Source organism: Topomyia yanbarensis, chromosome 2 (genome assembly GCF_030247195.1).
Source record: "Topomyia yanbarensis strain Yona2022 chromosome 2, ASM3024719v1, whole genome shotgun sequence".
Classification (NCBI taxonomy): domain Eukaryota; kingdom Metazoa; phylum Arthropoda; class Insecta; order Diptera; family Culicidae; genus Topomyia; species Topomyia yanbarensis.
Window position 1 is genome coordinate 110263278 of NC_080671.1, and position 27067 is coordinate 110290344.

At 37.5% G+C, this 27067-nt stretch overlaps 1 protein-coding gene across 4 annotated transcripts in view; it reads left to right on the plus strand.

The window, feature by feature from the left end:
- The window catches only part of LOC131679172 (inositol-trisphosphate 3-kinase A-like), a 59452-nt gene that overhangs the window by 30197 nt on the left and 2188 nt on the right, over positions 1 to 27067 (plus strand). For 3 of the 4 annotated variants that reach the window (XM_058959809.1, XM_058959810.1, XM_058959811.1), the window contains one exon: positions 14692 to 14792. In XM_058959809.1, the coding sequence (XP_058815792.1) occupies positions 14692 to 14792 (101 nt within the window). Of the gene's footprint in view, positions 1 to 3393; positions 3877 to 14691; positions 14793 to 27067 lie in introns of those variants that run through there. The other variant, XM_058959812.1, reaches the window with a different exon arrangement.

A 27067-nucleotide genomic window follows, 5' to 3' on the forward strand; every position in this document is an offset into this window, starting at 1 on the left:
TATCGAGTGGTGGGTGTGTTTGGGAGAAGATCTATGACTCAAAAACTCGGTGGAAAAGTAGAAAATAGAACATGACTGATGAAACAACGACAGCTTGATCATGTTGGACGAATACCAACAGAATTATGTTATGCACGGAAGAGAACCTGGAAGAGGTCAACAGCCAATCAACAGCTTTCAATGGTTAGGGTGACAATAAGAATAGGTAGAAAATAGGCCGATTAATTTATATACTACAAAATCAGTTTGAATCTTTTTGATTGAAATTTATTATTGCATTGTGGAAAATTTAAGAACATTTCAGCAAATACTTATTAACCCATGAATTGCATGCAACGAAACCGCTTGAACCCAATGGAACCTTACAGTTTGCTCGCCAACGGGATTCCGTTATGTATCAGTAGACTAGAATTACAGAGGGTGTCACACCTGTCAGCTATGGAGATATACAGACTATGACAGTAGTCAACATATGTGAGCCTAGCCGCTTCTAGGCCAATGTCGCCCGTGCAATAGCATTAGGTTGTTTTGATTTTTACAAAGGCAGATGTTGGCTAGAACAAAATGGCTGCCTAGCAGGGGCCTGCAGAATTATCATCCATAAGTGTGTAGACGTTACCAATCGTCTTATCTGTCTGTATAACGAAATTCCTTAACGTTTACCCAATTTGGGCACAAAATCAGCCCGGTGTTATGCAGTGCTGCATACACGCTAATATACAAGGCGCAAGAGGTGCCGAAAAAAGTACTTTTTCTGAAATCAACATTTTCTATTTAGAGCAAACAATTGATAAATACAGCACACAACAGATTAAGTTGGCAACAGAAATTTTCTATTAAATTTGTCGTTACATTTGATTCAAAATAGTGAGCATGTTACATTGGCAATTGCCAATATGATTCTAGACTCATTTCTTGCGAATCAAATGCGCCCGTGCAATAGCATTGGGTTGTTTTGATTTTAACAAAGGCAGATGTTGGCTTGGACAAAATGGCTGCCTAGTTTTTAAAGATTAGTACAGAAGAAACCAAAGCGATACTTTGCGTGATAAAATGATTGGGCTAGTAATTTTGAAAAAAATATGTGTAACTTTAGTTTCTAATTCAATTAATTTCCATTAAACTAGAAGTTAAACACGAATAAACCTTAATGGAGTATATTCCACCCTCTGAATGGTCGATACGAACACGAGTTGTTGTATTCCTTGTTCATAGATGAATCCGATAATAACACAGACTAACAGACATAACACTATGAGGGAATTCCCTTAAAAAACATCGTCCCACAATTTTCCCAGAACACTTGCTCTACCACTGATGGGATACCCCTCAGGTTTGGGAACAATTTTTCACTAGTGGTATATCCCCCATATGCTTGTTCATATGTCGGAAACGCCATAATTTCAAATGTGGTCACAGTCCCAACTACAAATATATTTAAAATGACCGTTAAAGCGGGCGAAGCTTTGTTTTTGAGTGTTATGTCTGTTAGTCTGTGATAATAATACGAATAAAGAAGTTAGTATGAACGAAGGAGCATTTACCCTAGTATTTGACGTATATTGTGCAAACATGCGCCCGAGATTTCCGATCGTCATCGGACACGAGCTTTTATTGTGACATGCGAATCAAAACATTTGCAGAAAATTCAACCCGCGCGTACTCCAGCAAGCCATGGAATCACGCCACTACCATTCACCTATTCAGTAGTTTTACTTTTAGACCGATTAAGTTTTCGCAATGAATCGTAGTTTAACGCGGTTAGTACTTTGAACGGTGTTTTTTATACTATCTTGAGTACGTCTAAAGAAATTTAGCAAATCTATCAAAAAAGGAGATTTCTGAAACTGATCATTGAAGAGAATTCAACAGCGTGTCAATTTAAAGTGTCTCTTTGTTTACCCAAAAACCGCGTATATACGCGTAAGTTTGACAAAGCCGCTGTCATATTATTATGTTAGGAAAAGTTAGGCAAAAATTATATTCGCGTACTTTTGTGCTCGCTGAATATCACGTTTGCCGCAATAGTTTTCTATTGAAAACGATCTATTCTCGCGTGATTTTTTGGAGACAATGAAACTACAAATGAGAGCCTCTTTTTGATTACTTTCTTTTTCGATTTTTACGACCTTATTACAAACCTCGCAAGACTTTATTTTGATAGATTTAACACTTAACAATGTAATACCCGTAGGCGCATAAAGTTGTCTAAGCGCGAAGAGTATTTTCACCAATGGTAATCAACGAGGAGATACAGCCGTATGTTTCACGTCTACTTATATTGCCTATTCATTGCTAATCTATCGGTATAGGCGACTATTTTTAAAATCTTCAAGTAGACTCCAAATATGCATTAGTTAGGAACCTTCCATGAGTCTTAGACCTTCCATGAGCGGAGTATTTAAAAGTTTACATTCTTTGAATATCCCAACCGTTCGCTGTTAATAGCGAATTGTTGGTTTTCTACAAATTTCACCCAGAAAACAGTGGTAAATAGGCTGAGCTACCTTCCAAAGATAGTGTTCAACTATTTATTGCTGCGCAATGGCAAATACATGCCCCGTACTCTGGAGTTCGTACTTATATAATACCCATCACTGGGGAGCTGGTATCTAATTTTTATTATTTATTCTTTTCCATTCACAAATGACAGCTGACATGAAATTGATGATATTAATAACACCTGCAAATCTATTAATGGCTCCGGGAATCAATCTATTTGCGTCGCTGAAAATTGATCCGTTTCAGATCACCTACACGATCGCTCAATCAGGGTAGTTCTTGTTTCTTAAAAACCGCCCATTTTCATCAACACAATCGATAACTGCTGGATGGGCAGGCCCTCACTTTTATTCCCACCATTCCGGTACAAAGAGTCATTTCCTGCCAACTTTCGTGTTTCCTGATTGGTGGGGCACGATCACGAATATTTATATCGTTTTTTTTATCAAACCACTCCCACTTAAAGCGATTGACGTCAGCAGTGGCCTAAATTATCAGGCTCACTTACATGCATTTCTAAATTTAAAAAAAAAACAATATTCTTTCCGAAGCTTTACCATACTTTGGTTAATTCTAAGAAGCAGAACCACCACTTTTCAAACGGACAAAATCCGCAACGGACGAGACCTCTACTCAATGATACTACTCCAATTTCCAGCTACGGTGCAACGCTCGATCGCCAACCCAACTCGGTGCGTGTGACCGATCGTCTCGGCTCCAGAGTCCAGTTGGTCGCAGTTAGTGCAGGGAAGAAAAAAAAGCACGCCACACCGAGAACGACATTTTCACATACGGTTGACGTCAATGGAACTTAATTTTTATAATAAACACAGTTCTGCCGCAAACAAGCAGCAAAAGCGAGCGAGAACTTGGTCGGGGCATCGACAGCAAGCCAGCTACCAAGGCGTAGAACTGCGACAAGTTGTAACCCAGCAGTTGACTGTGGAGCTCTTGCTGGAAACTGTTCCAGTCCTCTTCGATTGTGGTCCAGAGGAATACAAGAATTTGTAAACTGTTCTTCATTCGATCCAACCGGGAAATTTTTTTCGTGTCCTATGCAACTGCGAGTGGTGCGTATTCCAGTGAATCAAAAGTGGCTAACAAACCAGCTCTGTGTTTGCGATATTGTGTGTGAAATAGTGACAACGGGATACATGAAACTACCGAACCCCACCCCTCCTCCTCGACTAGGGTGGCGGCAAAACAAAGTAGAAAACGAACAATGCGTGTGGAACAGTTACAGTTGCGCATAGGAAATGAAGAACACAAAAAAGCTACATACTCGCGAAACGCCTGTAGATTGACGTCATGTCTGACCGCGACGCGTGTGTGAAATTGAAGCCTAGCCGCTACCATCGAAGCTCCAATGAGAGGGTAATTAAAAACTATTCGCTACCACGTTTTCAAAGTCAGCTTTGAAACCAAATGTTCACTTGATACATCGTGAAAGTGCCAAAAAAGTTTACTTGTGAAGAACTGAGAATATTGTTGAAAATAATTAAATAAACCAGTACTGTTGAGAATAATTTATTTTAAGAAAAATTTGTTTTTAAATAACTATATGTAGTATAACTAGATATATTGTATTAAACCATATATTGGTAGAGCATTTTTGCGCTAAATAATTGCTATGCTTAACTAGCCTCACAACTGGGTCATCCACCCTATTCACAAAGTGTATTTCGTTGCCTATAGCTACATCTGCCCGTGTAGTTCGCCAGTTGACCTCCTCGTTCTTTTAATTCATTTGAATTGGTATGCAAATTAATTATAATCATCTCAGTAGGCTGGTGTAAATCATCCACATTAAGGTGCTGGGAATAGACGCTGGGTAGGTATCGTATGAGGCATTGTCATTGACGGAATTTGCGCTGAAGCAATGACAAACAGATCCAGCACTCACTTTTTTCTCCATAGTTGGGTTGGAAAATGGGGTTTTACTCGTGTGCAGGAAGACCACTCACAGCGATGCAATCGATTAGTAGAAAAAAATTAATGCAGGAGGCGATGAACAGTACACGAACAAAATGTATTGACGAATTCGTGAAATATGTACTATGAATTCTGAAGCAGTCATGTTAGTAAGTTAGGACTAGTTATCCTCTAGGGAGAGAAATGCGGACAAAATGGCAACCTTCAATTCCATTGTTAAAATCTAACAGTGCTCCCAAAAAGAGATAAAATGACTCGGCTGGCTCAAAAATTTGACAGTTTTGCCGGATCAAGATGGCGTCTCCGCATATGTCTCCCTAGAAGGTTAGTTAGAACATCGGCACTGTGATCAAAAACAGTGTTACTATCTGTGGTGGGGGGAGGGTGCTTTAGTTCCAATTTTATGCCAGAATCTTCCAGCTCCTGATTGGTTGATTCTGACAACTTGCTCCATAAAAAATAGGTTTGTTCCAGTACCAGGAGAAACTGGAAGTACTCCGGAGCAAACAGGGAGAAAATCGTTCCTGTACTATCTTCTTCTCTTTTTTCTTCTTGTGGTGGCAAACCGGAGTGAAAAGGAGCAAGAATTTTTTGCTCCGGAGCAACAGGGAGTAACTTCCAAGTACTGGAACACACCTAATGATACTGCAGGGATTGTAAAATGATGCTTGGCAGTGTTGCTAATTCATAGGAAAGTATGGTCAATACTTTTGACAAAATAACTGTCGTCAGATGAGCAAAAATGTTCAACTTGAACAGAAATTGAGCGGCAAAGTAAACCAAGTATTTACCGTACATTCGTCACTAAGAAAGGTAATTGAGTATTTGCGGCTGTCCTCAGGGTATTGTTTTATTACCTTTGCTACATACATACACACACATACACACACGCCCACATATACAGGCATCTTTCGATCTTGTAAAACTGATACAGAGATACCAGGTGCACAGATTAATCTGAGTTTCACAGATTTTCAATATGCTGCACAGATTTCTAAAACGGTTATGATTTTCACAGTTTTTTGTTATAATGCACAGACTAGCACAGATTTCTCAATTTTATACCCTGCGCTCAATTTTTTCCTTGTGCTACAACTAAAAAACAGGTCGCCACTTCATATTTTGAGACAAATTTGTACGTTCTCCTTAACACGGATTTGCTCAGATGTCTGCATAGGCTGCGTACAAATTTCACAAAATACTACCTGGCATCCCTGGAGAGGCAGATCCCTCAGCTTTCAGTACTTTTATAGACTTTTCTACGGCTCATGTACGTACGCGTCACATGACACAAACACTACATCACTAGCTGGTGGAAAATAAATGTAATTACTAATACAGCTCGGATCGTAACTAATTTATAATAACATTTTTCGAAAAGATTAAATTCCGAAATCAACTAAAGTCGGCTTTCCGCGTCGTATTCTTCGACGAACCAGCGGATTTTTTCCTCGAAATCACCGGAAATTTGTTTGTCCACTTGCCATTTGAGCCGCGAAAAGTTGCTGTATTCTGATCGTTCCACATTCCTTTTCAGAACTCATCTGTTTCTTGCATTCTCCGCTCTATTTTGTATTTGATTCGGTTTTCCGATTTATGTTGTCTGACATTAACCCATTCATGCCCATGTTGTTTGTGGACAATAACGTTTTTAAACAGCTATAACTTTTGATTAAGGCGAAATTTGCTCACAAAAACAAGTAAGGCTCATTAATGTGATTATTGCCTTTAATTTGAGTATTAACAGTTACAAGGATCAGCTCTAGAACTGAAGTTATTGCAATTAGTTTGATTGGATTCCGATGGAGCAGTGCTGCCAGGGACAGTTTACATTGACGACGGAAAATGATTTTTTCATATATCTTCGTTATGGTGCAATATTATTGAAAACTGATAAAACTTATCAATTTAGACTGTCGTTGGCTACGTTTTCCACGTAATTGGACTATTGTAATTATTCTAGGAGAATTGGAATGAGCATTAGAAGGTAAAAATTGACCAGCTTCTAGCACTGCCATGGCAGCACATATCTTTATGAAAATAGGCTTTTAGTTTTTCTTGACCCAACCGTTTTCAAGGAAAAAAAGTTTTGAAACCCGACATGCACTAGAAAAAAGTTGGGCATGAAAGGGTTAATAACAACCTTTGGCAGAACGGCTTCTACTCACAACGGGCACAGAAGCACCACAGTCGGCCCTCATCTGCAATATTAATTTATTAATTAAACTATTTGTCTTATTGATTGACGAAACAACCATACAACATAAATCACCTGGCTTCAAATTACCAGTGTCAGAAACATCATCGTTTTCCGAAAATCTTCTGTTTAAACGATTGAATAAATCAGATATGTCGACCTTGCTGCTACTATGAACATTTGAGCCAAACGCTACTGATTCCTGATTGCTGCTACTATGAACATACATATGATTAACCGCTTATAGATCTTGTTCTCGTCGTGTAACATACTTGCTACATGTTATTTAATATTTGTTACGGATTTAGCTTCAATTTACATTCAATTTATTTTAATTTACAAATCATGAAGGATGAAAAATTACCGAATATTATTGCTGTCGTCTATTCTGGGCGCACTGATTTACGCTCCTTGTGTTAATTTTCTTTCTCGGTGGTTTACCCTCTGCTGCTTGCTTATCGTTTCGTCTTGGTTCCTCCTCGCCCCTGTTTGCGTCCATATCGTAGGTGCTAGAGCAGCTTTGATTTTCGCAGTTAGTTATTTGGTGCTTTTTGTGGTACCAAGTGACTATGGTGTAGCCGTCTTTTTGTTGTATAATTGTTTCCTAAGTATGTTAGCTGTTGATTTGGTGATACCGTGGAATATTATTTGTGCAGTATTTGTTTTGGCTGGCTGCCTATGGCGTATCAGTAGATGTCAAGCCCAGGATATTGGATGTAGTTAACTCCCTAAGATGATCTGCCCTCGAAAGTCAAGTAAGAAGGTACAGGCTGGTTCAGCCGCATTTGCACCACCCGAACACTGCACTGCTGAGAATTCAAGGGAAAAAGCTTCTCTGAATGTCATTTGTGACGAGTTCCACGTCTCCATACTTCGGCGTGAATCTTTTATTATAATCCGTACTAGAGCGCGGTGCCAAATCGTGTAGGCGAATTTCCGTCAGATCATTGTCTATATACACGTGGATCTTGGGTTTGACATTTTCGTATTCGACGTCGTGTTGCATTTTTTTCTACGAATCATGCTTGGGTAAGGATTTGAACATTATTAGCACTATATACCTTGTCAACAGTTTTTTCGGCATTTAATTAGCAAGGGACTGGAAGGTGAAGTATATTTTTCAATATTTAGAGCCATAGTACTCAAGGGAGAGCAAGGTGTTGAAAGGAGAAAGTTTAGAAAAGCGTGGAAGGATCATATATGCAAGCTTAGAGCTCACCGGCGACTTAACCCTTTGTCTGCTACCGTAGTGGTCAAGGTCTTTTGGCATTAGAAATGCGAATCACCTGAGTCTACGGCATGTCCGAACAAGCGTAAAGTAACTTGTTACTTCATGCTGTCGGAACCGACTATATACCTTGTATGATGTAGATGTATGTGTAACATTTGTAAGTAAATCTAGTAGTTCTAAATTTAGCAATATTTAAAATAGAACTTTTTAACGTTTTGCAGAAGACATGCAAGCTCTAGCTTTTATATTTCCCATTGCACGAGAAGTTCAATTGTAAGCTTTAGGGTGTTCCTTAAAAAACGGTTTTATTTCTATAACTTTTGAAGTTTTATTTTACGCTAAAGTACCCTTTGGACAACTTGAAGATTATTTTAGGGCGCATAATTTGCTTTAAAACATCAACTACTTAACTTTTTTTCGTTTTAAAGTTATAAGAAATTTTATATAAAAAATATAACTTTTACAAATAGAATTATCTTCGATTCGGGCACTGAACATTAAATACTGTTGCTTTCATATGAACTAGCATGCTTTGTAGCATAGATTATCAAAAAATGGCAAATACGATATTTTTTTATATCTTGCAATGTTTACTCAAAAATAGTTTATTTTTAGTAAAACGTATGTATAACTTTCTAACGAGCGAAGCTAGAGGTTCAATATATTAAGACAAATTGTTCTCCTTCAAAATATCTGAAAGTATTTCTAAAGTGATCTTAATGAAAAATCAAAATTGCAAAAGTTATACAAAGAAAACCATTTTTTAAGAAACACCCTAATTTTTTGGTAAATCTCTTGTAAAATGAAAAGTACACGACATAGAGTTTCAATGTCTTCGACAAAGTTTTTTAAAATTTCATTTTCTTCAATTTTCTGGAAGACAGCGAAGCTCTATCTCGAACCATTAAAAAGTTAATTTAAAAAAAAATAGAACCACCCTACCCACGGTTTACAATAATAGAAAAGTATTGTAAAGTGCAATATTTTATCATGAAAATGATACTACATATTTTATCTTGTTCACCGTGAAAGTAATTTAAACATATTACAAAGAGTCAATTCATGAAAAACCAAATTTTTAATATAACTTTTTCAGTTTTCATTTTTTTTACAACCTTTCAGATGTTTTTCAGAGTTTTTGATGACGAACATTTTCTTTTAATACATCAAAACTCTAGCTTTTATTGTTCAGAAGATATAAGCACTTAATATTTCAAAAATAGATGTTTTTAAATCAATTTTATGAAATTTTAAAAAATATCATATTCGCCATTTTTGGCGAAAAAGTGCTCATACCTTTTCAACGCAAATAGCTAGATATATAGTGCCATGAAACAAATTATTCGCCTTGAAACAATCTTAAAGTTGTCTGAAGACTACTTCAGTTTTTAATGAATACAGCAAAAGTTATTGTAATAAAACTGTATTTCGAAGAAACACCCTAAGCTCCCACTTTAAATTTATTGTAAAATAAAAAGTATGACAGATAGAGCTTACATGTCTTCAGAAAACTTTTCCAAAATTTGTCGTTCTACAACTTCGCTGAAGGTCATTTGGCTCTAGCTAGAATGATTAAAAAGTTAATTTTTTGATCTTGGTAAAATTAGAACCACCCTAACAGTTGTTTCAACAAAAAGAGGGGGCTCATAAACTACGAAAACTTCTCCAAAGACTTAATAAGGCCAAGTTATTTAGTTTTAGTAAAATCTCAAAATTCCTGCTAAATTTGCATTCTGGACCACTGTGCATTGGTTGTCCTTTAACCTAGAATTTCACTAGCGTCTCTAAACTATTTAAACGGCGATTATTAAATGGTTCACAATCACGTCTATTATTTACTGAGATGCACGTTTTGTCCTTATATTTAAATCAATTATTTTCGTAATCATCAGTTAAATATCTTAATACTTTCCCTTTGCCTACAGCAGCTACAAACTTTATTACAAAAACTTCTTCTAGTTATTTTCCGTCGGCCTATTTTCGTTACGAGGCTAAACACCGACGCCAGAAAGGGGCTAGATATCAACCCATCAACTTTTTCACCTCAGAAAAATCCCAATGACCTCGGCTGGGATTGAACCCAGACCAATTAGAGTGAGTGGCGGTCACGTTTACCACTCAACTACCATTGCAAAAAAAATATCATTTTTATCACAAAATGATTTGGAATTGTCAGTTGCCGTCTCCAAAGTTTCTAAAAAAAATCCACTAAAATGGGAGACAATTTATCTTGACTCACCAAAAAAAAGAATTGTAAGTCATAGATGCGTTTCATCTTCCGTTATTATTTAATCAGAAAACATTTCTAAACATATTTATCGAACGATTTTTCAACATACTAAAAACTAATACGCATAATGAATTTGAAGACGCAGTCGGATATTGTACCCTAGAATATATCGAAATAACTAATTGCAGCGCCGGCTTGGTTTATGCAAAATTAATACGATAGGAAACACGCGTAATTGCAACAAATTCTTGCTTCTCTTGATATTTCATCAAACATTTGACGAAAAACACCACTATGATATTCTGAAAGATGATAAAATTTCCTATAATGTGCAACTAATGGCGTGCTTTCCCGATTTTTCCTTCCTTAGTAAAAGTTATGATGAATATTCAAGATTGTATGTTAAGACGACATTCTTTACCATAAAATGCTAACATTTCCAAATTTTCAAGTATTTTTTAATTTAAAGTTCATTTTTCTTGTATATTGAGGTAGCATGCATGAATTTTAAAGATATTGCGAATTAACTTGCGATGAATATGTTCTAGATTCAATTATGAGTTAGAAGTGTTAAATGAGTTCGAAACCTGAAAATACCTCATTTCTAATCATTTCTCAACATCCAAAAAATACTTAAAGATCTTCAAACACCACTATTTTTTGTAGGCTATTAGCTATTTAGGTTCATAGGAAAAATATTTTTTATGATAAAAATTTAATTTCATATTTTTAATTTTGGCCAGCTTTGCATCACTGTGCATGGTAATGACATAAGCCTTTTCATCGTCGCCATTTTCAATTTTAACGAGAGAAAAATATTTCAGCCTTGCGGCCCAATCACCAAACGATCTGCCAGTACGATACAGCTCAATGTAGCAAAAACGTTCCCCATTTTATACACAAGAAATTACTCAAAAATGCCTTCAAATAAAGAAAAAACTTAATTGACTCATCGCAGGAATCATTCCTACAATTACCGTATTCACCAATATTATCAGTCTCCGGGTCCACCAAACGGCTGGAAAAACTTTGATCCTTACGTCGAACGACGAAAAAGTTCGCTGGAAATATAACCCTAATTGCGTAAAGAACACAAAAATAGAATATTTTAAAACCATTTTTCCCAGTATAAAATAAATTAAAACAAGTAAAAAATCGCTTATTTTCTATTTAAAAAATCACCATGAAAAACTGGTCACACTGTTACCGTCCTTCTTACAACCGAGAAAAAAAAATGGCGCGACTGTTATTAAACAAAATGGCCTTTCTAAACACTTCAAACAGCAAGTGTCACTTGGCTTCCGATCCTCCCTTCTCGTGCAATCTGTGATGATGAATCCTACGGGAATTGATCCACCGCTTATGTTCGTCAACGCTGCCGATTTTCCTCGTCGCCACTGTTATATCCGCAGGAGATAAACATCCGGATGGCTTCGCGATCTGGCCAGGAGAGAAAAGTCTGGGACAACTCACTATAACTATCCGAAAGATCACAAGAGAACAGGGAACTTTCTTATTGAAAGTTAAAAGTCGTTGTCGTGACCGAGAGGCAGATCACTCATCTTTCAGCACTTTTATTTCCTACTAATTTGTATGCTAAAATTGCCTAACATAATTTATGGTAGTATTAGTTGTACTAAAGCTTGTATACAACATATTTAAAGAACATTGTGAACAAACTCGGTTGTACTATATGAACTGGTTCTTAATACTTGGCACATTATTCCTGCTCTACTCGAGTACGGTTCTTCTATTTGTATTATCTAATTTATAAATCAATTAAAGTTGGACAAGGTCTGCTTCGTAAATTATGAGTTAATTATACTCGGTTAATTGTACTCACATAAAATTATTATCGATGATCCAATTCCTGCATCGTTATTGTGCTCATAATTAATGGAGATTATTTATAAATTGCTGCAGTTAAAATCCGGACGTAAAAATCCGGCCAATTGCTTTGCCACAGGTGAATTATTTTGCACACTTTTGTTATAAAATTCGACAAAAATATTCTGATGTGTGTTTGATGAAATATCGAATTATTTTGTCCATTCCTCGTTTTAAAGTTTGGACAATCTGCCGGTTAACCTCAGAAACAAATCAATCCACCATCTCGTCATATCTTGAAAATAATAAATCAGCTTCAAAGATTACTGAATTATTGATTCATTTATCTACGAATTACACACAAATGTTCAAAAATGAATATATGTGCGTATGCATAAATTTGATATCCTGATGACTGTGGTGGGCCATACTTCCTCTCAATCACTCATTGAGTCGTGCTCTTATTGCACTTGACAAATCAAATGGGCATTCTGAAAACTCTTTCCTACCATATCCCTTGTCATTCAGCACTGATCGCATCATGTACCCAAGATCCCATCCAACCAACCGTCGATAGTAGTATATTAACCGCAAGATTAGTGAATTACGTTACTTCCTTTCAGCGGTGGCGGCGGTGCAATGTTACGTATCGATTATGACAGCATGCACGACACACGACGACTGCCGGCAGTCACCGCCGTCTAAGCACATGTTTTGAAAAATGACCCTATCCAGGTCAGAGTGCAAGTGCAACCGTCAAGTCCGTCAGTAATCAGTCTTCTACCTACCAGCGCGAGCGCACGAGCACGCTCCGATGCAATTTCAAGTGCAATCTCGTAATGCAACCGAAGCCTACGCCTAGAAAGTTTATAATTGAAATAGCGTAACAAAAGGGTTTCGATAATGATGTATGGAAAAATATGTAAATACACAAACCGGTCGTGCAGCTATACGATGTTGCTCCCGTGTCGTGTATACACACACGTTCGAGCCGAGTTGGGCTGGTGTAAAATTAAATTGAGCGTACACTCAAGTTTTTTTTTACGCGGTTTTTTTTTGCGCGGTATTTTTTTACGCGGTTTTTTTTACGCGGATTTTGAAATTTACGCGGTTTTCATTTACGCGGATTTTGAAATTTACGCGGTTTTCATTTACGCGGTTTTTGAAATTTACGCGGTTTTCATTTACGCGGTTTTTGAAATTTACGCGGTTTTCATTTACGCGGATTTTGAAATTTACGCGGTTTTCATTCACGCGGATTTTGAAATTTACGCGGTTTTCATTTACGCGGTTTTCATTTACGCGGCTCGTATCCCCCGCGTAAAAAAAACCTGAGTGTATTCTTATCTAATAGTAGAGCAAACGTTCAATTAGCATGTCGATGTGCGAACAGTAGCTAGCAGGCAAAGCACGATCCGATACCACGCAGCAGACTGACTGACAGGGTGTGAAGTGAGTGCAGTCTATCGATCGATATACCTTGCAACAAAATATACACATATTATATACTATACGAGATACGGTTGGATGCTGCGACGCACAGATTGACGTCAATCCACTGACTCGCCGTGGACCTTCAGCGATTGGTTCTGGAGCAACTGGTCACGCCCTCCGTCTGCGTGTTCAATTTTTCGTGTGCTGTGAGGTTCATTATTTCGTTATAGTGGCCATCTCTAATAGGACCGCTATTTATAGAACTTAATCAGTACATGTTCCCGCACGTCTTGGGAAATCTGTTATCAGTTACAGTTCATGAAGCGTCCGAAGATTTTTTTTTCTTGTACTATATTTACAACTACGTTGGACTGACTCCGCGCATTACCGCTACTGCGGGGTTAGGGGGATTTATTGGGAGAGAAGCCAACGTACGTCATAGGTGCCCTCGTTCGGAAAAGATCAGTGCAACTGATTCGAAGCGAAACAAGGACGCACTGGAAATCGCTTGCTTGCGTATGGGGGTCGCTGTGCTGCATCGTACCCAACGTCAGTTCCGATGATTAAGGAAAATCATAAAAAAGTATATTTTGCAAACATTCTCATTTGTTTTTTGTTGAAAACTCCCAAACACGAGTTCAAATTATTGGAACAAACCGAAATATAGAGAACACTCAAAGTATATGTTGTTTGACAACCGAAAAATGATCACGAAATCTGACAGAATTCTGTCAAAATTCCGACTCAGATGCAATGACCGTTTCCGACTCAATCCGTTACAGCAAAAGATGTTACAATTGAGGCGGAGTTTTGGTAGAAATTTGAATCAATTTCCGGACGGTTTGACTGGATTCCTTCTGATTACACTTCAATCTTCAATAATTTCAATATTTGAACACCATTGCATTATGTATTTTTTAGTTTTCAACACACAAGTTGTTGATTTAGACATTTCTCGCACTCTCCCAGTGTAGTTAAAATGAATTCCTACGGAGCAAAGGCTGATGACACCGCACAATATGACAGCATCTGTAAACAACATTATCAAAAGATGATGCGGATCGTCATAAAACAGACTGACACGGTCCTAGTAGAGGTAGTGCTATCTAATCAAAATCAAATAAACGAGTTATCTTATATGTACACGCGAGTTTTGAAAAAAAAATCTAACTTACCAAAAAACATGTTGGAAATCTTTCAGTATAGAACAGATCTCGCAACACATCGAATCGTTTTACTTCTAAACAATGGTTTCTATACTTTTCAAGCCGACATAGATACCCATGGATTGTATAGCCTACTTTAACTAACATTTCTTTTTTATTTATTTTTTTGCAGCATGCCCTTGAGTTGAGTGCCCCCGCCACACCTGTCCTACTGGAGCACAATGCGCCTGCGATTCCGTCCGGCTGGTTGCAGCTTTCCGGACACCCAAAAAGGTAAGCATCGATAGAATGTTTATTGGCATATCTAACTATCACATCGTCAGAATGGTTCATTCATTTTAAGATTCATTATTTTGTGATATTCTGTCTTTCTGGATTCCATGTTTCCTGTTTTATCGGCTTCTACGAAATGCTATTTTATTACTGCGTTTATTAACGCCCGGCTTCGATCTTTTGCTTGATGTGTGCAATTTTGGCAATCCTGAATTTCCATATCCTGTTTTGTTATTCTACAAAAAACACTTGATACTAATTTCACGTTTGGTATTTCAAGAGATAAAAAATAATTAGCTCGGCAGGGGGCCGTGTTTTGTTTTCTGCCCATAAAATTCGTTTAGAGCATTTGAATACTAAAGTCTATATATTGGGCACTTCCACTAACTTGAACTCCGCACATTCAAAGTGCGAGTGATGTTAATACTGCGAGCTGTCAAAACACATGTATTTAAAGTGATAGAAATTGTATCTTCATCGACAGACCAATTGAACTCACCCGCCTATGAGAAGAATTTAAAACAAAGAATATTAAGTGCACAGTGCGGTTAGAATCCAGTTTTTAGTGCCACAAGCAATACCATTTCAAATGTGTTAACAAATGGCTCCCTCAAAGCAAGCTGATTGATTCAGTTTGAATTAAGCAGTTATGAGCAATGAAATGAAATACTCATTAAATAACTTGGCACATAACAAATGCACTGGCATCCTTCATGTGTCACAGTTAGTGATGCCAATTTTCCTTTTCAAATGCTCAAAATCTCAGTTGAATCTACCGCAGCCAGTATTCAATTTCAAAGCATCCCTAAATCATTCACTTTCAAGTTGGCGGAATTTTCATGATAAAACCGAACATCTTCATTGCAGATCAGGAGCGGATCCAGAAAAAATTTCAGGAGGGGTCCGAAATTTCGTCAAAATCTAATGATTTAATGAAAATCAGATTTAGTGTTCAAATTTGATTTGAAATGATTTTAATTTGAAACGTATATAAAATTGATACCGGGGGTCCGGACCCTCAATACCCGCCACTGAGATTGATTCTTTTTCATTCACCAACCAAAGCCGTCATCTGATGTCGCCACTGAGATTGATTCTTTTTCATTCACCAACCAAAGCCGTCATCTGATGTCGTTTTCAAGTATACATGAACAGGGCTAAGTATGGTAATGGTAGACTAGCTTGAAAAACCTAGTCAGAGATGGGCGGGTGCATCCGGGACCAAAAGAATCGAATCTTAAAAAAAGTGAATAAGCCACGATTTCCTTTTTTTATTTTCTTTAAAAAAAACTAGTTGAGCAACTAAGTGAAATGTAAAGTTAAAAAATTTAGAACATTCAACATTCCTGTTACTAACGCGGAAAGTGAACAACAACTTGGCGCCTTGGAGTCTGGATCTAGTGTGCAGAGCAAAGAACAAAGGAACCAATAACGGGTGGCAACTGAAATTTTGGGTTTTTTCAAAAACCATGTGCACAACAATTGAGACATCTGACGTTTAAAATACGCACACTGAGATCTCGTATTTTTATACTACGTCCTCTCCTTAAGGGGCGCGTCTGATGTAAAGTGCTCAAAACGAAACTTATTTTGTTTTACGTTTTTTAAGGCGAGGCAACAATAGATTTTTTGTAAACTGTTAAGATCGCTTTATGCATTCATTTTGCATGAAAAAAAATATTTTCAGTCACGCAGAGCCACACATACGAGCGTTCCAAGAGTAGGCGTCCAACCATTTCCACGTCGAGGAGCGCCGCGGCGAACACGATAACTCTTGATGAAATTGTCTGATACAGGAAATTCAATAAGATTTGTATAGCTTATACTTGTGTTTACTCGATGAACCAAAAAAATGGAAAAAGTTCGAGTTTCGGAAAATGGTTTCATGAAAACCGAAAAATCTCATATTTTACTGTAAAATTCGCTCACTTTTCTTAAAAAATAATAGGGAGAATTCTTTTTTTCTATTTTCTGTGGTTCATCGACAGGTTACACATTTCGTGCATTCTCATAAAAAATCATGTCAATTCGTTGATTAGTTTTTGAGTTATTGTGTTCCACAATTTCAAAAACGCAGTTTCGAGGTTAATGCTATTAAAAGGTGTGCCACAGTCTATAAACGAGCTCAGAGAGAAATGAGTGTGTGTGTGTGTTAACCCTCTCTCTCAGCTAGTATTTTTTATTTTGATTATGCTTGCTCAGTTTACCATCCAATACCATCGAAATAAGAAGAAGCATTTCGCGAACGCGTTGTACAGTTCTATGAACTGCGCAGAAATCTCGGACAGAAATATTCTTTACAACATTTTAGAAGTGAAAATATTGCTCCATCGACTGTTTTCCATATCCTAAGATCCCCAACAACTACTCGCAAGTAAGATAGTGGAAGACCAGCCAAAATTATGGACGCAAAAGTACGTTTCTCTCTTCCTCGTGCCATCAACAACAAGGATTCACTGAGCTAACGAAATGCCGCAAAAAAGTTCAACTGTTCTCACCAGTACATCTGCAAAACTTTGAAAAGAGTTTGAAAAATGTGCCGACAGAAGACAATAGTCCTGAAAAACACCGAGCAACAGATTTCAACACTGCCATCTCAGTGCCGCCGGTTCATAAAAAAATTATTCCAGTGAATATTTTGTTTTGGACGACGGAAGTTGCTTCCCTTTTTCGAAGATATGCATTTCCGGAAACGATCGTTAGTATTACAGCAATAGTTCTACTGCATCTCGGAACATACAATAAAAGTTTAAACAAAAGTTTGAACGGAAAGTGATGACATTTTCATTGCCGAGAGAGGTATTTCAAAGCCATGGTTCAAGCCCTCTGGTTTGACCATCAAACAAGTGGTGTACAAGAACGATTGTTTGAAGAAAAGTTTGATCCCATTTCTACAAAAACGTCATACAGATGGATAATACGTCTTTGGCCAGATAAAGCGTCATCTCATTACACCAAAAAAACACACTCGTTCCTGAATACCCCGATCCCATTTGCACCCAAAAGTCACAACCCGACTAATCTGCCTCAGATTTCTTCGGGATTTCGAGCTCCATGGTGTATAAAAATAACTGGGAGATCCACGAAATGCAAACAGTTGATTGGTAGAATCATGAGATGTATTAGCAAGTTTAACATGAAGGCCGTACATAACGCTCCTGTTCCGACATCAAACGGATGCTTTGCCGAACAGCCGATTACGAACCGTTTTCAAATGTTCACTATTTTTTTTTTGTTCAACAATAGAGAACGCATCTTTAATTTCAATAAATCAGATCTTCAACTTTGTTTTTTTTTGACAACTTAAGAAAATTATTCTAAAATTTTCATTGCCATCGTTACTTACGTTACGTCCATGAGTGGAATAGAGGGAAAATTGCTACTACGACCCAAAACCGTGATTGATATGGCTTCAAATGCTGTGCTAAACGACAGATTCATCCTAAGGTGGAATATTTTCTGAATTGAAAATGGAGCTTAGGCTAACGGAAGTCGCCTTTATCCAGTTCTATCATCTACGCTATTCACTACAAACAGAAAGTGTCGTTTTGGAGTTAGAAGTAACAGTGTTTGGTAACATGTTTTGGTTTGAAGTAACGGCGTAGATATTTCTAACGGCATTGTTCTGGTGAGGATTTTGATCGAATACACCAACTGAAAACACACGGAACTAAAATTACTCAAACTACGCTTTGCACCCATCAAGAACAGATTCCAGCGTGCCAATTCGATGTGTTTATCTGTCAAAAAAGAAATCAGGAACGCTTCGATATGCATCTCACAGCTGTGAAATTGATTGTTAACAAAATCGGGGAGCACTATTCGTTTGATAATCTACCGACAAGAAGAAGAAAATCAGGACCGGCTGACCCAAATTTGGACCGAAAGGTAGTCAAATTTATCAGTCGATATAAATCGATGTCGATTCATGATTTGGCGAAAAAAGCTGGAACAAGTGTAAGAATTGCCCAACGGGTCAAATAGTGTCACAATTAGAGGACATATAAGATATATCAAAAACAAAGTGCAGAACAAAAATCAGGGCCCGGAAGTTACGGAACCGGTTTTTGCAACTATCGCGTAGTTTGATGGATGATGAAACAAATCAAAAAGAGGATTCCAGGACGCTGCCGGGGTCGCAAGTTTATACGAAGGTAAATCAATTTGATGTAGCCGCTCTGGTTACGTCTAAATCAGTACATACCCGAATAGAAATGTACAGTAACAAAACCATGATTTTCACTGTGACAGTACAGTAAGTTTACAATAATTTACAGTAAGTTTTAGTGTTATGCTACAATACAAAAACAATAAACTTTAACGTTTTTACAGCAAATTTCAATGTAAAATAGGCTTTTACAGTGAAAAAGAGGGGTGGTTTGGTTATGTATCTTAACATTAAAAAAATCAATTTTTCTCCATACAATCTCGAAACAGTAAAATTTAATGTGAATGCACTGTATCAGTTTTTTGCTGAATAGTCAAATTAATTGTTACATGAAATTTTATTGTAAATCTACTCTGAGAACTTGGCATCAAACAATGTTGAAACAGTAATAACTATAATATTTATTGTTTTATGATTGTTTGTAGGGTGAATGCTATTGTAAAATTCTATCCGGGTACATATGTGAGGATGTTACTGACCTCGAGAAGTCGACCCAGGTGGAAAAATTCTGACAAAAAGTTCGTGTGTGGCAGGCAATTTGTTCCTGTGGCCTAAAGTCATCAATTTTCTACACCAAAGGAACCATAAAATGTTTACCGTACTGAGTGTTTGCAAAATAAAATGTTTCCGTTATGCAAGAAGCACAATATTCCACGACTGTTTTGGCATCAGCACATAATGTCAAAACCACTCTAAAGTGGTTGCGTGAGAGTAAGGTAGATTTTGTTAAGAAAGATATCAATCAACTAAAATTATTATAATTTTTTATAAAAATAATGTGAGATTCAATGTACACGGAGAAAAACATGATTTCAGTTTTTCATTTGGCTTTGTAAATGTCTAAATACCGTCGAAAAACGCAAGATGATTTGATCAGATCCTAAAACATTATTAGCATTCCTGACCGATCTAATCAATATTGGTAGAGGTTTTAATATACTATATGCGGTGGACAGAGTTTGAACTCAGGTATGCTGCGTACATTGTAATAGACTTACCAACTATGCTATGCCCTTCCCAGAAGGTGTAATCTGACATTCAAGGTTACAAGACGTTGTTTATGATTTCTGGAATACTGTATGTAGTTGTCACATGAATTTCTTTACATTAAGACTAAACAATACGAACTACAACAACGTCCAGCATTCATTTGGCTGCACCACTATAATTGTCCTGGCACCAATTCATCATAACATGCAAAAATATGTTGTATCTACGATACAAACATGATAATGCCATGAAACGTATGCATATCAAAACTTGAACAACTGGACTTACAATAATTATGTTGTTTCGTTCAGTGTTGATGTTCTCAACCTTTTGATGTTTATGATATGCTGAAACTGGACAAAATGGCTTTTTTAGTTTTCGAAAAAACAAAACACATTTTTTTCTTTTCACCAAAATTCCTTAGCTTCCTTAGCCTCCGGATGACCGAATATTGAATCATAGGTTTTTGTCTCTTTTTGCATGAATTGTTGAGGTAGATTTTTGATATATAATCCAACAGATTTTTTGTGCTTTTGATTATTGTGACCAGGTCGAAGAGGCGTGGAAAACCAGCATATACATTTTAAGTGATAATAACTCTTTATTAGACAAATTGGTATTTCGAACACCGCGACAGATGGTGGAGTCACCTCTCTGGTGTCGGTAATAGGAACTCAGAGTGGAAAGGGATCAACTGAAAATAAATTTAAATAGTAACAATAATTAGCATTTTCATAATTCGAAAGGACACATTGTCAATACTTTGACTCAATAATTGACACGTAAAGTATGCTTAAAAATTCTTTCATAACGAAACATCACAATTACTCGAACCTGTTAATATGAGCGGTACAATTCATTTATATGCCAGTTATGTAAAATGTCGGAATAGAAAACACACCGAGTGCACATTGTCATACTTTGATTGGGAACACAATACAAGAATGTTTAAAGAAATATTTTTCATGGCGATAATATTAGGACCAATCTCTGTACTCTGTACTCACAATATACGTCACCAAATATCCGAGGTTCTTCAACTGTTCTTAAAGAAACAAACGTTAGCCTTGACTCTTTGTATCAGATTTAGGGAAAAGGTAGGAACGAGCATTGCTTGGGGATTTTAGGAACGTCATATTCAGGCCTAATCCAGCCGTGGAAATGAGACCGTGAGTCCTCAAGAAGGTTTCCATGCAGATTTGTCCATTGACAATCTTAGATGTGAAGATTAATTGAATATGTGCCACATCCGCAGATCGCTTGCCAAACAAAGATTTTATAGCGAGTTTCGACATCTTTTTCCACTTACTGTGTAGCTTCCTTGTGCAAGTTTTGTCATTGTGTTCTGGTTACCGCTCCGTTTCGGTGGCTTTCGAACTTTGTATACGTGTTGAGCATTGCTCAAAATAAATTGAAACTTGAATCGAAATGTTGGATCGACGTCGGAATTGGTTTAATATCATCCTACTCACGCAGTGCCTCATGTCGTACCGCTACCGTCACTCCGCTTGGTTGTCTGATTCTCTTTAAACGCCTTGATCATATGAAACAGGTTGCAATATGCGATTCCGAGCCTAAGGATAGTACTGCAATTCTCCAATCCATACTGGACACCTGGAAGTGTTTGTAAACAAGGCATTTCGACTTGAAATTTGTATGGGAAATATTGTGACAGGAACGCAAAGTTTAAACGATAACAAATTCGCCAAAAACAATGATTGTTGCGCTGTTCCTAAATGACACTGATAAATTGTTCGGAGAGGGAACTACTTGTCCATTTATGGGTGTGGTCAATCTCTCTACATGTGAGTCTTTTTGTAGCAAACTTGCCAGTTATGAGCTAGTTATCAGCACTAGTTATCTTTGTCACACAGTTATACTCGAATAGGATAACATGCTTCATCCTTTGTCCAGAGTAGGAAACATATTATCAATTTTAAAGTCAGCTTCCCATATAATGTGGCATTTCTTTTAAAGTTTTTTGCATGGACATTACACTTTTGATAACATCATTTGGAGAAGGCTGTCATTTGTTCAAATAAAGTTTCCCATTTAGAGATGCGAGCATAGCATAGTTGGTAAGTCGATTGTCTTGTACGTAACTCACCATGGATCGATTCTCAACCCCGCACATAGGGTCAGAGATTTTTTTTAACTCAAGAAAGACACGAATAACACCAAAATTAAAACCTCTGTAATAAAAATTAAATAATTGCCAGGTTGCATTGCGGAACGACAGACTCTTTAAACAAATTTAAATATATTTTTAAATGCCAACAACATGGTTAGATAAACCACGAAAATAAAAATTGATTCGGCAGACCCACGTTGAAAATCTGACGGTTTCAATTCGAAATATCACAAAAGAGTGGAAAATTGCTGTGCCTACCATTGGAGACGTTCTGAAATCGATCAAGGAAAGCTTTTTTGGAATGTCACCAAAAATGCGGTGCCAGCGACAATATTGCCTAGAGAAAGTCTGCAAACAGGTTACCGTTCATTTCGCTCCTTCAAGCAACCGAACAGGACGATGAAGCGGAATCTAGTGGCCGGAACAGAATCCCGGATCTTTTACGACCGGTAACGTAGTATAAAGGATGGACGAAGAAACCTTTGTCAAGATTGATTTCAGGCACGTTCCTCGATATTTGGCCACGGTTTTATGTAACCACTGTATAGGGTGATGTCCTCCGTAAATTGGAGCTTGTTTTCGCCGATTAATTCACCCAGAAATTGATGATGTGGCAAACCATTTGCAGCTGCGGACTCAAAGCCAAGCTTTTGCCCAACAATAAAACGATGGACTTGAATCTGAATACGCCAGTGAGCCTACATGAACGTATGCTGCCTTTAATTAATTCTCACAAAAGTCCAGTAAAGTTCTGGTCAAATTCAAGAATACGCTACTGGATGTACTACATTTATACCAAAGGCATTAAGGTAGATTTCGTCAATAAGTATATCAATCGATCCAACTGCAGGCAATTTCGTTCAATTAAAATTATATTGGAGTGTTAACAAGCAAAAGTTAAAGAAAACTGAAAGAACGGCTCAGTAAGCTACACAAGTACCTCGATCACAGAGAATAAATGTCCATCTCGAGTGTTCAAGTTGTGAAAAAATAACGGTCTATTCAACCTTAATTAGGATAACACCATCCGGGGTGCTGCTGAGTTTGACTGAATTGACAGCTGATCACATAGAGATTTCAAAATGACCGACCTTACTATACTTCCAATTGACATATGCGGCGCTAGTGTTTTAATATTACAAACATATTTCGTTGAACATACACTGCGTCAAGGAGATTTAAGACATCACGATATTTTTTCAATTTCCAAAAATGTTAGAGATCTTTCGTTCTAATTCTAATCAAATCAATTTATTTCAACATATTACACAACATTTCAACGATAAAATCCGAATTTATTTAATAAATATAAGAATTATATCGATTTTTAACTTTCGACATGTCAAAATCATTTAAGACAGTCACCAACTTTTTTCTCAAAATCCTCCATTTTCAAATCAACCAACAATTTTGCGACTCTTCAGTACTTGATTGGGTTTCCATTCTTATTAATGACTGCGTAAACTCTATTTGGCATACTATTTATCAGGTTTTTAATCACATCTGCTTCAACGGAATTTCATGCTTCTGTAATCGCACTTTTAAGCTCATTCACGGCAGCGTAACGTTTGTTGTTAGCATAGATTCGACGTACAAGGATTCCCCACAGATTTTCTATTGGGTTGCAGTCAGGAGAACGAGCTGGCCATGGAAGTACATCGATTTTTTTGTCCTTCAACCATCTCATGGTTTCGGTACTTTTGTGAATTGACGCATTATCTTGTTGGAAAGTGAACTTTAGGCGTGAATACCGCCGTTTAAATGGAAGCAAACATGTTTCAAGGATATTTATATAATCTTTGCTGTTGATTTTGCTGGAAGTAAACGCCAAGTTCAGTTTTCCGCGACAGCAAAATGCGCCCCATGCCATGCAACTTCCTCCTCCAAAATTACGCGTAGAAAAATGTACCTCTTCCTTTCGTAGATCACGCCAATACAAATTAAATCCGTCAGGACCATCAAGGTTAAATTTTTTTTCGTCGCTAAAGATAACATGTCGCAAAAAAAGTATTATTACTTTCGATGACAGACATATATCTATTATATTGCAACTATGTTTTCCCAATTTAGAAACTTACCAAGTTCCAGTCGCGGCTCATGTTAGCTCTTGCAAATTCAAGCCTTGCCATTTTATGCTCTTGTTTCAGACAGGTGCACGCATCATTTTCGAGCGGCAAATATTTGGATTTTTTACCAACACCTGTCGAATAGTCTCCCGAGATACGTTTAAATCCAGCTCAGCCTTAATTTGACTAAGCGATTTTGTTGAATTGGATGCCGTGTTGACTATTTTCCTTTTATCTCGGCTTGTTAGTTTGCTTTTGATGGTTTTCGGGTACTTTTTACCGTAATTTTCTGGATCCTCCGGAAAATTCCTGACCACACACCGCGATCTACCAACCTCCTTCGAAATCTGATTGATACTCATATTTATGCGCCTGTATGCCAGTATGGTGTCCTTTTCCTCTTGCGAAAGGTACTTTCCCCGCGGCATAACTTTAAAATGATGTTAGAAACTAGCTTAAACAAAATAAAGTCAACAACTAATTAACTGTCTTAAAGGAACTTGACACTTGATAGTTTTGTTTACATTCGCTGAGCTGATAGCACTGTCCCTATTTACTAGTGCGGCCAGTAAAACAATTTTGTTTGCTGACTTCTTACTATCGATATAGAAAAAAAAATGAAAATAATACTTATGGCATTACATTTAGTATCAAATACAAGGGGTGTCTTAAATCAACTTGACGCAGTGTACCTGTTCTCTGTGGCTTGATGTTGGAAATAAAAGAATGGGAACTCTGGTTGACCAGTGCAGTGTGCGGGAATTCGACTAAATAACATTTTTTCTTAGAAGCAACTCAACACCTGGATTGATATGTCCCTATTTTAAATTGACTAAACTTTATAAGCAATAGTAGAAAACACAATTCCCATTTTTTCCTTTAGGAAATAGAAAGGAGGCATACTCGCAGGTGTTTGGCTCTCATGCCAAAAGACAGTTCGTTTCCCTGTACTCGTCAGCGGCAGAGCTTCTGTTCTTGGCTAACCGAGACATCACTCGATACAAGCCAGTTACTTTAGGCGTTCACACACATTATGTTAACTGTTTGGATTTAGCGTCTAACTGACGCCAATTTGGTGTTAATTTGGAAATATCGTCTAGCTGACAGCAAGTTGGTGCCAGTTACTGATGAGTGGAACGCAAAACATTAAAATCCAAATTTTTAAACACAATTTTCTTAACGCCACACCCCGTCAACGCCAACGTTGATGTTAGGTGAGAAAAAAAAGATTTTCCATTCCAGTGCCGCACACGGTACCGGAAAAAAAGATAGATCATGTAAATGGTACTTTGCGTTTCTAGGTGAGTGGTACTGAACCAAACCTCCAACCGTTAATTTCACATGAACCGATAACCTCCGACAGTGCACTCAGTTTTATAGGTGAGTCCTAAGTCCTTCCGCACATTAATGCTACGATCGAGAAAAAACACCCAAACACTGCAATTATCAGCGGTTCCTCTTTCACATTGCGCGATAACCCACAACAGCACTGATGGCCAAGCTGCTATTTATGAAATTGGTCGATCCTTAATATATAATAACAACAAACACACAATAAGGCGCCTCATTACAGCACCGTTTTATTTCACACGGTTTTGGTTTCCCACGCGCCGAACACAAACTCCGCAGTAGGCCGTTACGACCTGTTACGATGACGTTCATCTTGATCGATTCGATATTTTCGAGCTTCGAGCGTTGCAGAAAACCGAACCCATTACCATCGGCTTTGAGACAGATTGTAGCGCTTCGCACTCCAAGCTCCATGTCCCTGTACAACAAACGCAAAGCGGCTCGCAACGTTAGTGAATAAACTTTAAAACATTTGACGTCAACACGATGGATGGCAGTAAAATTTGCTTAAAATATGCGCTTGCGTTTTCGGTTCAATATATCCGTGATGATTGGACCGGTTTTGCCTGGACTTATTAAAGGGAAACACAGCAGGCGGGTATTTTCAACGATGGAGTGTTTTCCGTGCAAAGAAATGGATACCTACCTACATTGAAGTAAATTTCCATTGATTCTCAATCAGGCATATTGAGTAGAAATCCCAAGCCATTGGCACCGATTGTGCATTTAATTTTTTTTTTTTTTTATGGACGAAAATCCATCTGTTTGGCTACCTAGAAGACGTTCGTTATCCGGTTGAAACCAGTTTCAGCTGTCTAATTTATATGGAACACGTGTCTCCAAATTCGACCCGTCTAGTTTGGTTCATTGACGAAAGAATCCTTATGCATATTTTATCATATCTTGGAACTCGTTCCATCTTTAAACTGTTCTAAACGAGTGGGATATTTTATACAGCGATTTACAATTCATACGATGCAAATTTGCCAATTTTGTATTTTATCGGCTAGGTTAAAAATTATAACTATACTGTCGTTTTCACGTTTGTCTTTTACTCTTCATAATAAACTTGCCAAACTGTCCAACCCGTACAGATAATCAGTTTAAAATTTTAGAGTGGTGCCGTACAAGTCTCAGAGTAACATGGGGAACGTGCGAATCGAGCCAGCTTATGAAAACTCTTGAGGATACTTACATCCTATTGAAAATTGCTTCTTTGTTTTTTCCTTAGGAACTTCGTTCTCCATCTAATAAATTCTCCATTTCACAGTCCCAACAAAGGAAACTATTTACGGCGCCAGTGGTTGTATGGTAAGCGCGATCGCCACTCACCCTAGTTAGTCTAGGTTCAATCCTGGGTTCTAATGTGAAAGATCTGTGGTCCGGGAAATGAAAACGTTGGTCCAGTACCATGTGTTCATGGACCGATATCTAGGGTCCAGACGGTGAAATCAACTCTCTTGCGTCTGTGCCAGCTCAACTCTCTTGCGTCTGTCACCAGTCTCGTAGCCGACAGTTTTAACAAAATCTGTTACGTCGATTGTATGTACTTCTGTTAAATTATAGTGCA